At 37.1% G+C, this 12,173-nt stretch overlaps 1 protein-coding gene across 1 annotated transcript in view; it reads left to right on the top strand.

Annotated features, from left to right (window-relative positions):
* Window positions 1-12,173, top strand: part of LOC121858391 (asparagine synthetase domain-containing protein 1-like) — a 119,082-nt gene that overhangs the window by 41,013 nt on the left and 65,896 nt on the right. Inside the window, exons 4-5 of the mRNA XM_042354835.1 lie at window positions 799-921; window positions 7,730-8,647. Coding sequence (XP_042210769.1) covers window positions 799-921; window positions 7,730-8,647 — 1,041 coding nt within the window. The remainder of the gene's footprint in view (window positions 1-798; window positions 922-7,729; window positions 8,648-12,173) is intronic.

Raw genomic sequence — 12,173 nt, 5'->3', positions numbered from 1 at the left:
TCTGTGTTTCCAAGCAAATTATTGGTCATTTTGAAATTTATTTTACATATTGACAATATATAATGCACTGCAGTGTTGATTTAAAGAAAATAATCTTGAATTACACCAAGAGAACTAAAATTTTATGGGTGAAATGGTGCCATGGGGTGACTTCTCTTCCACCCCAATGCCTTCTCTTCTTCCTTCTCCTCCATCTCCCACTTCAAATGCACATCATCATCATCATCCAGGAGCCTTCTACATACACACCTCAAAGTAAGTGAACTTTTCTACCATTTTTGTTGAATTTAGGCAATTTTCGGTGAGCTGGAACCAATTACCCAAAAACCCATTGAAACAATGGTTTCGGTTAACGAATTTTTCGGTTAACGAACAACCTGCTGGAACGGATTGTGTTCGTTAACCGAGGGACCACTGTACAGGGAATCCCCAACTTACGAATGCCCACCAATACGAACGGGGTTAAACTTTCAATTTACAGTATTTTATTTACCTGATGACTTTATTTTTTACTTTCATTTACTGTATTATGTCATTCTATTTCTTCTTTTCTATTATATAAGTGATTTTAGACGTATATAAGGACTTAGGCTATGATATACTGTAGTGGGATTTGAAACATTGTTTTGTGAGTACTGTATGCACATAGCATGTGTTTCGACTTACATTCATTTCCGACTTAAGAACGTCCTCAGGAATGGAACCCATTCGTAACCCAGGGACCTCCTGTACACTGTATGAGCAGCCTGGAAGAGCATCCTGTCAGAAAAGCTAATAGTAGTTCCATTTTGTTTCTAGGTAAATGCATTGTTCGAAGGCTGTGTACTCTGGTTGCAGGGACGTAAGCCTACATCACAACCACTCATAGACCAGAATGGAAATATCTTGCTTTGGAATGGAGACATCTTAGCGGGTTTTGAGGTACTGTACATTATACTGTACATGTTTTTTCTGATCTTAAAACTTTCACAGTATGATAGTGTATTGAAATTATAAAATCTTAAATAGCTAATGTACTGCTTCTTCCCAACACCTGATTTACTTCTCATTGCCTCAAGCCAACACCCGTGATGTCAGTTTTCTCATTTTCTTTTTGCATGTTTCATTGGGCCTCACTCTCAAGTAATACATAGCATAATGTTTTGTTTACACACACCCAGTGATGGTTTAAACTTAAATTTGACCTACATACAAATCTTGGTGACTGGTTGGATTGGTACATACTCTGTTTGTAGGCAGAGGATGGAGTTTAATAAGTCAGGAGCCCATAGTGTACTTTATCATATACAGTATTATTTCTATGTTGTCAACTTTACAGCGTATGTTTGTCTCCCTCCTCAATTTTCCTTAATGTTGATGAATTTTCCTGAAAATATTTTATCATCATCATTTCAAGAATCCCTGTTAAAATATAGGTTATGTAATTAAAATTGAATTACAGTCTTTAGCAGTGTTTTTTATTAATGTGAATTGAGGAGCAGAGAACCACAGTAGGACAAGCAGCTTAAATGAAAAAGAGACCAGTGAAGATATTGAATGTTTCAAGTGACAGATTGTAGCATTGTTAGTGCAGATTTAATTAATACTAGTAAAAGACATAATACATATTGTTTTTCGGGCATACAGTAAGTGCTCGCCTAACGTTGAGGTTATGTTCCTGAAAACGCAACGTTATACAAAACAACGTTAAGAGTATCAATTTTCCCCATAAGAAATAGATAATATGCGGGAGCTTCATATACAGAAATTCAATGGTATTTCTATAGAAAATAATACAGTCAACCCTCACTTTACGCGGTTAATTCAACCCACAGGGTACCGCGGAAAGTGAGAAACGCGTAAAGTGAACAGCATAACATATGGGATTAATTGAAATAGAGACCGGGCTGACCCCCAAACTCCACTTTTTGACAACACACAACTATAGTAAAAATATTATCTTAACTTTATGATGGTATGCACACACAATTAATAATTAAGAGAAATATCAATAATATTAGGTTTTTTAACACTTACATTAGTAGAAAAGATGGCTGGGCACACGGGGATGGGCGGTTGGTTCCGAGGCAGAGGGCAGATTATTTATTGGCCCTCACCTGTATCACTTGTATCAATTGTATCACTATCCACCACAGAGGCTTGCAGGGCCTCTTTGTCAAACCCCTCAAAGTCCATGTAAGTCCATATCCTCACTATAATTATCACTATCACTGACATGGGCCGGCTGTGGTGGGTGGCGGGTGAAGAACTCGGTAATGTTTTGATGACTGGGCGACCTTGTGAGCACCATGCTCGCGCTGCTTACACAATATGGCGGATGGCGGGAGATGGCAGGAAGTTTGGATCCAAAAATGGCGGGGCTCGCCAGCCGCTCTCCGCGTAAAGGGGTACACGCACCGCGGAATGTGAGCATTCCTGTTTTGGCAGGATACCGCGTAAACGTGGAAACGCGGAATGTGGGACCGCGTAAAGCGAGGATTGACTGTGTATATATATATATATATATATATATATATATACATACATACATACAACAGTAGTACCCTGATTTACGCGGTCAATTGAACCCACAGGGTATCGCGTTAAGTGAATACCGTGTAAAGTGAACAACAGAACATATGGGATTAATTCCAATAGAGACTGGCCCGACCCCCAAACTCCACTTTTTCCGACACAATACCTATGTTGTAGTAAAAATAACATCTTAATTTTATGATGGTATGCTCACACAATTAATATTTAAGAAAAATACAGTCGCCAGGTTAATGTCCATTCAAATAATGGACTCAAAATCCCCCCCCCCCCTCTTCCCAGCTCACTAGCTCCTACCTCTCTGAGAAATGTTTGGGTGAAAACACTAGATATTAACGTTTAGTAATAAATAATACCTCAGACTAAAGTTAGGATAATATAATTGACATTTCTGGATTCCTTGCAGGTCAGGGAATATTTTGAATGTAAACTTCATATATTTTGCACAAAAGATGAAATATTTGCTTTGTGTAAACAAATTATTTCATTAGATCTAAAATTTGTATATCTTATGCAAAATCCATGATGTTTATATTCAAAATTATCATCATATTGTAAGAATTCCAGCAATGTAAGTTATATTCTGGCCGGATAATTTGTATGAATTTTATGAGCTAAAACAAATATCTTCAGTAAATAATCAAAGAAATATTCTTCAAGGATACTATCTGTCAATCAAAGTACCCCACCTTTGCCTCCCCCCCCTCCTCACACTCACCCAGCTGGGTCGGTCGGTCCCCCCCCCCAACCCCCACCTTCCCTCCCTACCAGAGAAATGTTTGGGTGAAAACACTAAATTTGAACTTTTAGTAATAAATAATACCTCAGACTAAAGTTAGGATAATATAATTGACATTTCTGGATTCCTTGCAGGTCAGGGAATATTTTGAATGTAAACTTCATATATTTTGCACAAAAGATAAAATATTTGCTTTGTGTAAACCAAATTATTACATTAGATAAAAAATTTGTATGTCTAATGCAAAATCCATGATGTTTATATTCAAAATGATCATCATATTGTAAGAATTCCAGCAATGTAAATTATATTCTGGCAGGGTAATTTGTATGAATTTTATGAGCTAAATAAAAAAATAAATAAATAAATTATACTTCTCCGCGTATATGAGTAGATGCACCGCGGAAAGTGAAAGCCCGGTTCTGGCAAGGTACCGCATAAATGAGAAATCGCGGAAAGTGAAACCGTGTAAAGCGGGGTATTACTGTGTATATATATATATATATATATATATATATATATATATATATATATATATATATATATATATATATATATATATATATATATATATATATATATATATATATATATCTATCTATCTATCTATCTATCTATCTATCTATCTATCTATCTATCTATCTATCTATCTATCTATCTATCTATCTATCTATCTATCTATCTATCTATCTATCTATCTATAAAAGTTTGCATTGGTCCTTACCGATGGGCGGAGGTGGTGGAGTGAGTGTGTGGTGGGTAGTGAAGTGGCGGAGGGGGAGAGCGAGAGTGGAGGAGGATGGTGAGTCACTGAGACTCTGCGGTTGCCTCCTCCTCTTGCTCTGACTGGGATTCCTCCACCGCTGTTTGCTCCACCTCCGCTGTTGTGCCCCTCCTTGGCTGTTGCTTGCTCCTCCTCGGTTGCTGGTTGCTCCACCTCGCTTGCAGACTTTTGTGAAGATGCTGCTCCTGTCATCCGGCAACGGAGAAATTAATCCAGCATTAACTGCTTTGTGCTCCTCTTCTCCTTGTAGATCTCAGTGTAACAACCAAGACTGTGTCATCAATGCTACGTTGAATCTTTGAGCTACGTTCTTTATTTGGGTCGTCATCAGTAAGGACTTGCATACTTTGCTGGATCATGTTGAATGCTTCTGCCATCCTCTTGGTAGTTCGCGTTCGTTGTGCTGTTTCTTCGTCGTCATCGTTTTCAGAGGCACTGTGTTCTGTTAACAGTTGCAGATCTTCATTGGTGAGCTTTTCTGTATGGGATGCCAGGACTTGCTCAATATCCTCTGATTCCAGCTCATGAAAGCCTGCCTGTCTAGCCAAGCTGAGGTTATCTTGATTCACTGCTGGGACTAAGTCTTTGAATCCCTTAACACTATTGACGCACTCAGGCCACAATTTACACCACACACCATTCAGGCAACTTTCTGAAACCTCTTCCCATGCCTTACAAATGTTGTTGATTGCATGAAGAATGTTGTAGCCCCGCCAATATTCTTGGATCGTAGGTCTATTTTCTCCTTCAGTAGCCTTGAGCAGTTGGTCCATGGTACTGCGCAAATAATACGCCTTGAATTCGGCGATAACGCCTTTGTTCATAGGCTGCATCAGTGCTGTCGTGTTAGGAGGCAGGAATACAACTTTTACACTGTCGTACAAGTCTTCGAGATTGTAGGATGAGGTGGAGCATTGTCAACGATAAGAATTTTGAAGTCAAGGTTCTCCTTGGCACAGTATTCCTTCATGGCAGGGACGGCTTACACGTTTAACCACTGGCTAGATATGGTGCTGGTTATCCGTGCCTTATTATTTGCCTTGTAAATCACACGAATGTGATCCTTAGAGTAACCTTTCAGGGCCTGTGGGTTAGCAGCGCAAGAAATCAACACAGGCTTCAGCTCTTAAGTCGCCAACAGCGTTCGCGCCAAGCAGCAGCATCAAGCAATCTTTTGCTGCTTTAAAAACTGGCGCTCTTCTTTCTTCCTTGGAAATATAGGTCCTCTCAGGCATCCTCTTCCAAAAGAGACCAGTCTCATCCACATTGAAAACTTGCTTTGCTGAGTAGCCTCCTTCCTGGATAATATGTTTGAATTCTGGCGGGAATATCTCGGCAGCAACTGTATCTGAACTAGCAGCTTCACCAGTCATCTTTATGTTGTGGAAGTTATAACAACGCTTAAATCGTTGAAACTAGCCTCATCTGGCCGTAAAGGTCTCTTCCTTTGATCCTTCACCCTCTGTTCCCTTTAGGTTGTCAAACAAGGATCTGGCTCTATGCCGGATAACCATAAGGCTCATAGGTGGATTGCATTCATTCTGGTCCTCCATCCACATAGCCAGCATCTTTTCCACCTTTTCTATTAAAGTGCTTCGAGTATGATTTGTCTTTCTTGCACTCAATGTAGTAGCACTTCCAGCACTGACCTTAATCTTGTCCAATTTGGTCCGGATAGTACACACTGTTGTGAGGGTTAGTCCTAGCATAGCGGCTATGTCCACAGTACGTTCCCCTTTTTCAAAATGGTTTAATACATCCATTTTCGTAGCAAGGCTAATGGTCTTACGTTGCTTCTTCCCTCACTAGCATCAGTAGCACTTGATGGACACATGGAAGCCATTTCGAATGATTAGAGTACAGTATTTAGAACAAAAACACTTAAGCACATACGAATGGTGTGGAAGTGTAGCAGAGACTGGCTTGGCGTCGCAGTGACGTTCCGCTAGTGAGTGGTAGTGCGCCGAGCCGAGACAGCTTAGCGCATCCAGATGAGAGAGGGTGATGCGCCATAAAAAGTTGTCCGTGACGACTCAAAAATGACATTAAATTGAGTCGTCGGGAAGTTAAACAAATTATTGGTGTCTTAAGAGTAGCGACGTTGTACCGAAACAACATTAAGTGGGGCGACGTTATACAAGGACTTATTGTACCAGCACTTGTCGTACTTCGGTTCTGTTGTCCTCAAATACTTTGTGTGTGCTTGTCTTTAGTAAATTATGCAAAACATAACATAATTTTTTGAAAATGTACTGTACTTACTATCTTCACTTGTCCCTATTTTATCCATTCTAGCATTTCTTTAATACATTATTTTATAATTATGTTTTAGCCTTGTTCTAAAGAAATGACTATCACTTAATGATGAATTCATATTTTGTATTATTAATTGGGTCTAACATTTTTACGTACAATAGGCAGTGTGGACGTCACTGAACTCAACTGCCTTCACTTAACCAAGTAAAGTTATGTATCTATTCACAGCAAGAGGGACTGTGGGTGTCTTAGGCATGAACCAGCAGCTTGTAGGATCAGATGTAAGTGACATACAGTGATAGAGAGGTTTAAATATATACAGTAGAACGTCTATATAACACGAGATACGTTCCAAGAGAGGTTGCTTTAAACCAAATTCACACTAAATCGAAGTGTTGTTTCAATTAAATAATTTAGTTTGGTACTTGAGAGAAACAAAACACTAAAAAGACTTCAGAGTCTACCCAGATGCACCTTAGCCCATCTCCTAGAATAAACAAAACATTGTTTTTTGTAGTATTTTGTTAAAACAAACACTCATATATCAACACAGCTAAAATTATGGGACGTGAAATGGTCTGTTTACTAGTGATCAGCTGATGGGAAGATTGGGGTGGGAGTGAGGGGGGTGGTGAGGTGAGGTGTTTGACAGTTGATGCCAAGGTCTAATGCTTTTATATTTATCTGTCCATAAGAGTGACTTTAAGTTTTCTCTTATAAAATGTCACTGAACTGACATGTTCTAATTAATTTTATTACAAAGGGCTAAAAATTTTATCTTTTTGCAAAATATATGACATTTATATTCAAATTATTTGCTGCCTTACAAGGATTCCAGCAATGCAAATTATATTCTCCTAACTTTAGTCTGTGATATTATATAAGATAAAAACTGTAAGCCTATAACCACCAAACCCTGGCTGGGGGAATGGAAGGAGGAAGGGGAGGTGACAGTGACATGTTTGACAGTTGGCGCCAAAGGTGTAGTGAAGTATTTATTTGTTTATTTATGTCCTTTAGATTGAGTTTTTGTTTTTTGCTTATAAAATGTCACAGAAGTGACCGGGGAGAATATAATTTATATTGCTGGAATTCTTATAAGATGGTGATTAATTTGAATATAATCATGCTATAGTTTGCACTAGACAAAAATTTTAGTAATCATTTTGAACATTATTTTGAGTACATATACAGTACAGCTTTGCCCTGAGGACAGTGTAGCGTGCCCAGAGAAACATTAGGCGTGAATTTTAAAATATGATGCACCATATTGACTCGCGCAAAATAGAAAAGATTTGTTTTAAATTAAAACAATGTCCTTAATTGTGGGTGTTACTTTAAATCAATAATCTTAAATTTAATTGCTTTACATCGACGTTCTACTGTATAATAAATTAATCTATTTTCCCTAATTCCAGATTCCAAGAGATCAAAGTGACACAGAATATTTATCTGATGAGTTGGCAACTAAAGAAGAGAGAGAGATTTTGTCCTTCCTGGGTGTTATAAAGGGACCCTGGTCACTTATTTACTTCCAGAAAAAAACAAAGAGACTCTACTTTGGCAGGGACATATTTGGCAGGCACAGTTTGTTGTGGCAACTTCCCTCTGAAGCTTTTTTAATGTTCATGATATCATCGGTGTGCAGGCAAAATGAATGTGTCAAGGAAATCCCAGCTCTTGGACTTTTTTATATAGATTTTTTTGAAACAAATTTAAAAGTTCAGTTTACAGTCCATTTGATACCTTGGTCACATGCTGCTGAAGAAAGTCTCATGTGTTTGGATCCTGTAATAAAAGTCAAGGAGCACAAGATAATTTCATGCATTCGAAATACCTTAGATATGTGCATTCCCTCAGATACCATTCTGGAAGATATCAAGTCTCTGCCAAGTACATTAGATGGAGAAAACACAAAGATACTTCATTTAGCTTTTAAAAGTGACATTGAAAACCTGTTAAAAGTTTTAACAAATTCAATTCAAAGGAGAGTTGACAAAAGTCCACTTAAATGTCGTAACTGTACAGATTCACAGGTAAGGTGTGATCACTCAAGAATTGCTGTACTGTTTTCTGGTGGCCTAGATTCTGCTATGATTGCACTTCTCCTAGATTCATGCTTGATGGAATCAGAAAGTGTAGATTTGCTGAATGTGGCATTTTTACAGAGAGTTTCCCAAAGTAATGAAGTTAAAAAGAAATGTAAGGTAAAGAATTCTTCAGTTTCTGGAAATAATCCCATTATGAACTATGAGGTACCTGACAGAATCTCTGGAAGGCAGTGTTGGCAGCAATTACAAGAAATAAGACCACTAAGAAAATGGAACTTTGTGGAGGTAAATATTATTTGAAAAATATATGTATTTTTCCAAAACTAAACATGTACAATCAGCCAAAGATGCACAAACCCCACCCTGGGTCTTGTGCTCGCAATTTTACCTGGCAAGACTTGGTAAAGGAAGGCTGTATGTAAAGGTGATTGTGATTGGTGGATCTGTTTTTGGCTGTATCACTGTCAGGATAAATCTTAAACAAACCAAAGTTGGAATTTTTATAATGATAAACTATTCATTGTTATTTAAGGCCATGAGAAGTTTCCAAATGTTCGTATATTTGTTTAAATAATGAAAATTTGATGAGAGAATCTTGTTGCAGCAGTGGTTGTACAGTGTAGTTGAATTGCCAATTCATTAATATAATTTTCTTCATTATTTCAGCATACTGTATATTAAAAAAAAATTTCAACTTCCCCTGAACCTAAATAACAATGAATAGGGCTAGCATCTTGTTCCCTCTGCCTTTTACTGAAAAAAGTGTCAATTGTGGTCTGTGGGGCATCTTTCCTCCTCATCATTAACTTATGTTTAAAGAAGGAGACCATTGTGTCCTCAACATGACACAAAGTTAGTACAGATTGTTCCACATCTGGGTGCCTTGAAGCCAGTTTCCTGAACTTCTCCCAGTAGTAAATGACATCTTTTAACTCTGAAGTTGACGTATGGTCATCACTTTCCTTTTCCTCATCACCACTGTCAGCCTCTAACATCTCATCCAGTTGCTTCAAGTCATTAGGAGTAAGTTCCTTCTCATGAGACATCACAAGCTCTTCCACATCCTCCCCCTCCACTTCAAGGCCCAATGACTGACCAATGGACACAATCTCCTGGTCCAACTCTGTTTCTTCCTCAAATCCCTCAAAATCATGGACTACTGATGGCCACAGTGCTTTCCATGAATAATTGAGGGATCTAGTGGAGATTTATTGCCATGATGACACAATCAATTTTACAGCTTCCAGGATGTTGAATTGTGTCTTCCAGAACTGTTTCAGTGTTAGTTGAGGATCAGTGGAAGTTGCCTGATGACACCTCATAAACATTTTCTTCATGTGCAACTTCTTGAAGTTGCTGATCACATTCTGGTCCATTGGCTGTATGATTGATGTAGTGTTGGGAGGCAAAAACAACACTTTCACAAAGTCAAATTGATACTCTAAAGTTCTGGCAAGTTGAGGGTCATGCCCAAGGGCATTATCCATAGGAGAAGAGCCTTTAAAGGGAGTTTATTGGTGGTTAGGTAGCTCTTGACAGAAGGGCAAAACACTTCAACAGCCAATTCATTAAAGAGTTGTCTTGTCACCCATGCCTTATGGTTGGACTTCCAATAAACTCCAAGCTCTCCTCTTACCACTTTTTGTTGTTTGAACACCCTGGGGTTCTCAGAGTGGTAGACAAGCATAGGCTTCAGTCGGAAATCCCCTGAAGCATTGGCACCAAGCAATAGATTGAGACGGTCTTTCATGGGTAAAGAGGCTTCATCTCTGGTGATGAATGTTCTTTTGGGCATCTTTTTCCAAAACAGCCCAGTTTCGTCCACATTGAACACTTGCTGTGGAAGATAATTTTCTTCATCCACCAGTTCTTTAAATTCCACTAAAAACTTTGCTGCCCCTTCCATATTAGCACTAGCAGCCTCACCATGCCGAACTGCATTAAAAAGTCACTTCTTTTCTTAAATTTTTCGAACCAGCCTTTGCTGGCCCTAAAATCTTCAAATTCTGTGCCTGAAGAACCAAGTTGATCTGTCTTTAAATGTTCGTAAATCTCCCTGGCTCTTTCACAAATAAATTCAGTAGAAACTGAATCACCTTTCATCTGTTTTTCCCTAATCCAAATGAGAAGTAACCTCTCTGTTTCTGCAATTAGGGATCTACTTTTAAACACTCTGGTAGATTTGTCTCTTTCTCTATTAAATTTTAATAAACCCCAAGTCAAGTGAGAAATTAAAGTCCAGCAAATTCCGACCGGTTACATATATATATATATATATATATATATATATATATATATATATATATATATATATATATATATATATATATATATATATATATATATATATATATATATATATATATATATATAGACTAGATTCTTATTAAACATACCGAAGCATCCAACATGAATTTGAGTAACGGCATGTACAAGCTGGACAATTTTGTAATTAAGAAGATTTGTGATCAGGTGAGAAGGCCGGGTCACTTGACCATCTGACCTGACCACCAACCGTTGTGTGCTATTTAAAGATTAGTAAGGTCATTATCTAATACCTGACCATTGTGGACCTGGTCTCACCCTCCTCTGTATATATACACCTTGATTTGTATTACTCTCTCTAGTCTGTACTCACCCCTGAAGATGTGAATTACACGAAAGCGCTTGGGAACTTCGTGTTTTCTTCTTTCCTTTAGGTTACCAGCATATACCTAGATCACGCGCACCTACAGTGATTTACTTGCATATATATTTATATGTATATATATATATATATATATATATATATATATATATATATATATATATATATATATATATATATATATATATATATATATATATATATATATATATATATATATATATATATATATAAAGTGAGTTCTGCTATAACGCGTTTTGATAACGCGAATTTGCTCTAACGCAATTTATGAATTAGGAACGATATTTGTATAACGCGAACGCTTGTTAGATATAACGCGATTTTTGCTTACTAATTCTCCAATTTTGTGGTACAGTGGGGTATGCTATAACGAATCTAATTGGTTCTAGAACCTTGTTCGTTATAGCCTTCGTTCGGTATAAGACTAACCAGTTCCAGGCCCCCAAATACAACCACTTAACACTGAAAAATATAATATAAAATTGTAAAAATTGTAAAAAAGTGCATAAATATGCATCTAAACCCCTGAAATAAAGAATATCATTAATATTTGTAATAAAAAAACAATAAATTAGAAAAAAAAATTAAATAATGTTCGTTGTAGGAGTTTCGTTCGTTATAGCATTCTCAATTTTATAGGTAAAACCGTTCGTTATAGGAATATTCGTAGTAGGATCCGTTCGTTATAGCATACCCCACTGTATTAACTGTGAATATAGTAAAGAAGAATATCAACAAGAAGCGTTCTGGTGATAGAATTCCCGGTGATGATCGTAAAAGAAAGGATATAACACTTGAAGAGAAGCTCGATTTTATCAACCTCAAAATCACCCTTCTCCCCCATCAAGTAAAGTGTTACATTTACTGTATGATTTCATTATTAGATATGAATGTAACATTTATTTAGACTGTGCTATCCTTTGTGTTAGGCTAACTACTAAATTTTTTCGATTTCGAGTAATCTGCACCTAACCCTATTTTCTCCATAAGCCTGTTATTTCTATTACGCGATTTTCTATAACACGATATTTTACAAGAACACAATTATACGTTATAGCAGAAACATTTCTAATAATATATATATATATATATATGCAGTATATATATATATATATATATATATATATATATATATATATATAT

Source organism: Homarus americanus, unplaced genomic scaffold (genome assembly GCF_018991925.1).
Source record: "Homarus americanus isolate GMGI-L3 unplaced genomic scaffold, GMGI_Hamer_2.0 scaffold57980, whole genome shotgun sequence".
NCBI classification, from domain to species: Eukaryota; Metazoa; Arthropoda; class Malacostraca; order Decapoda; family Nephropidae; genus Homarus; species Homarus americanus.
Note: the sequence above shows the minus strand (reverse complement) of the source record. Positions and strands in the feature narration are given on the sequence as shown.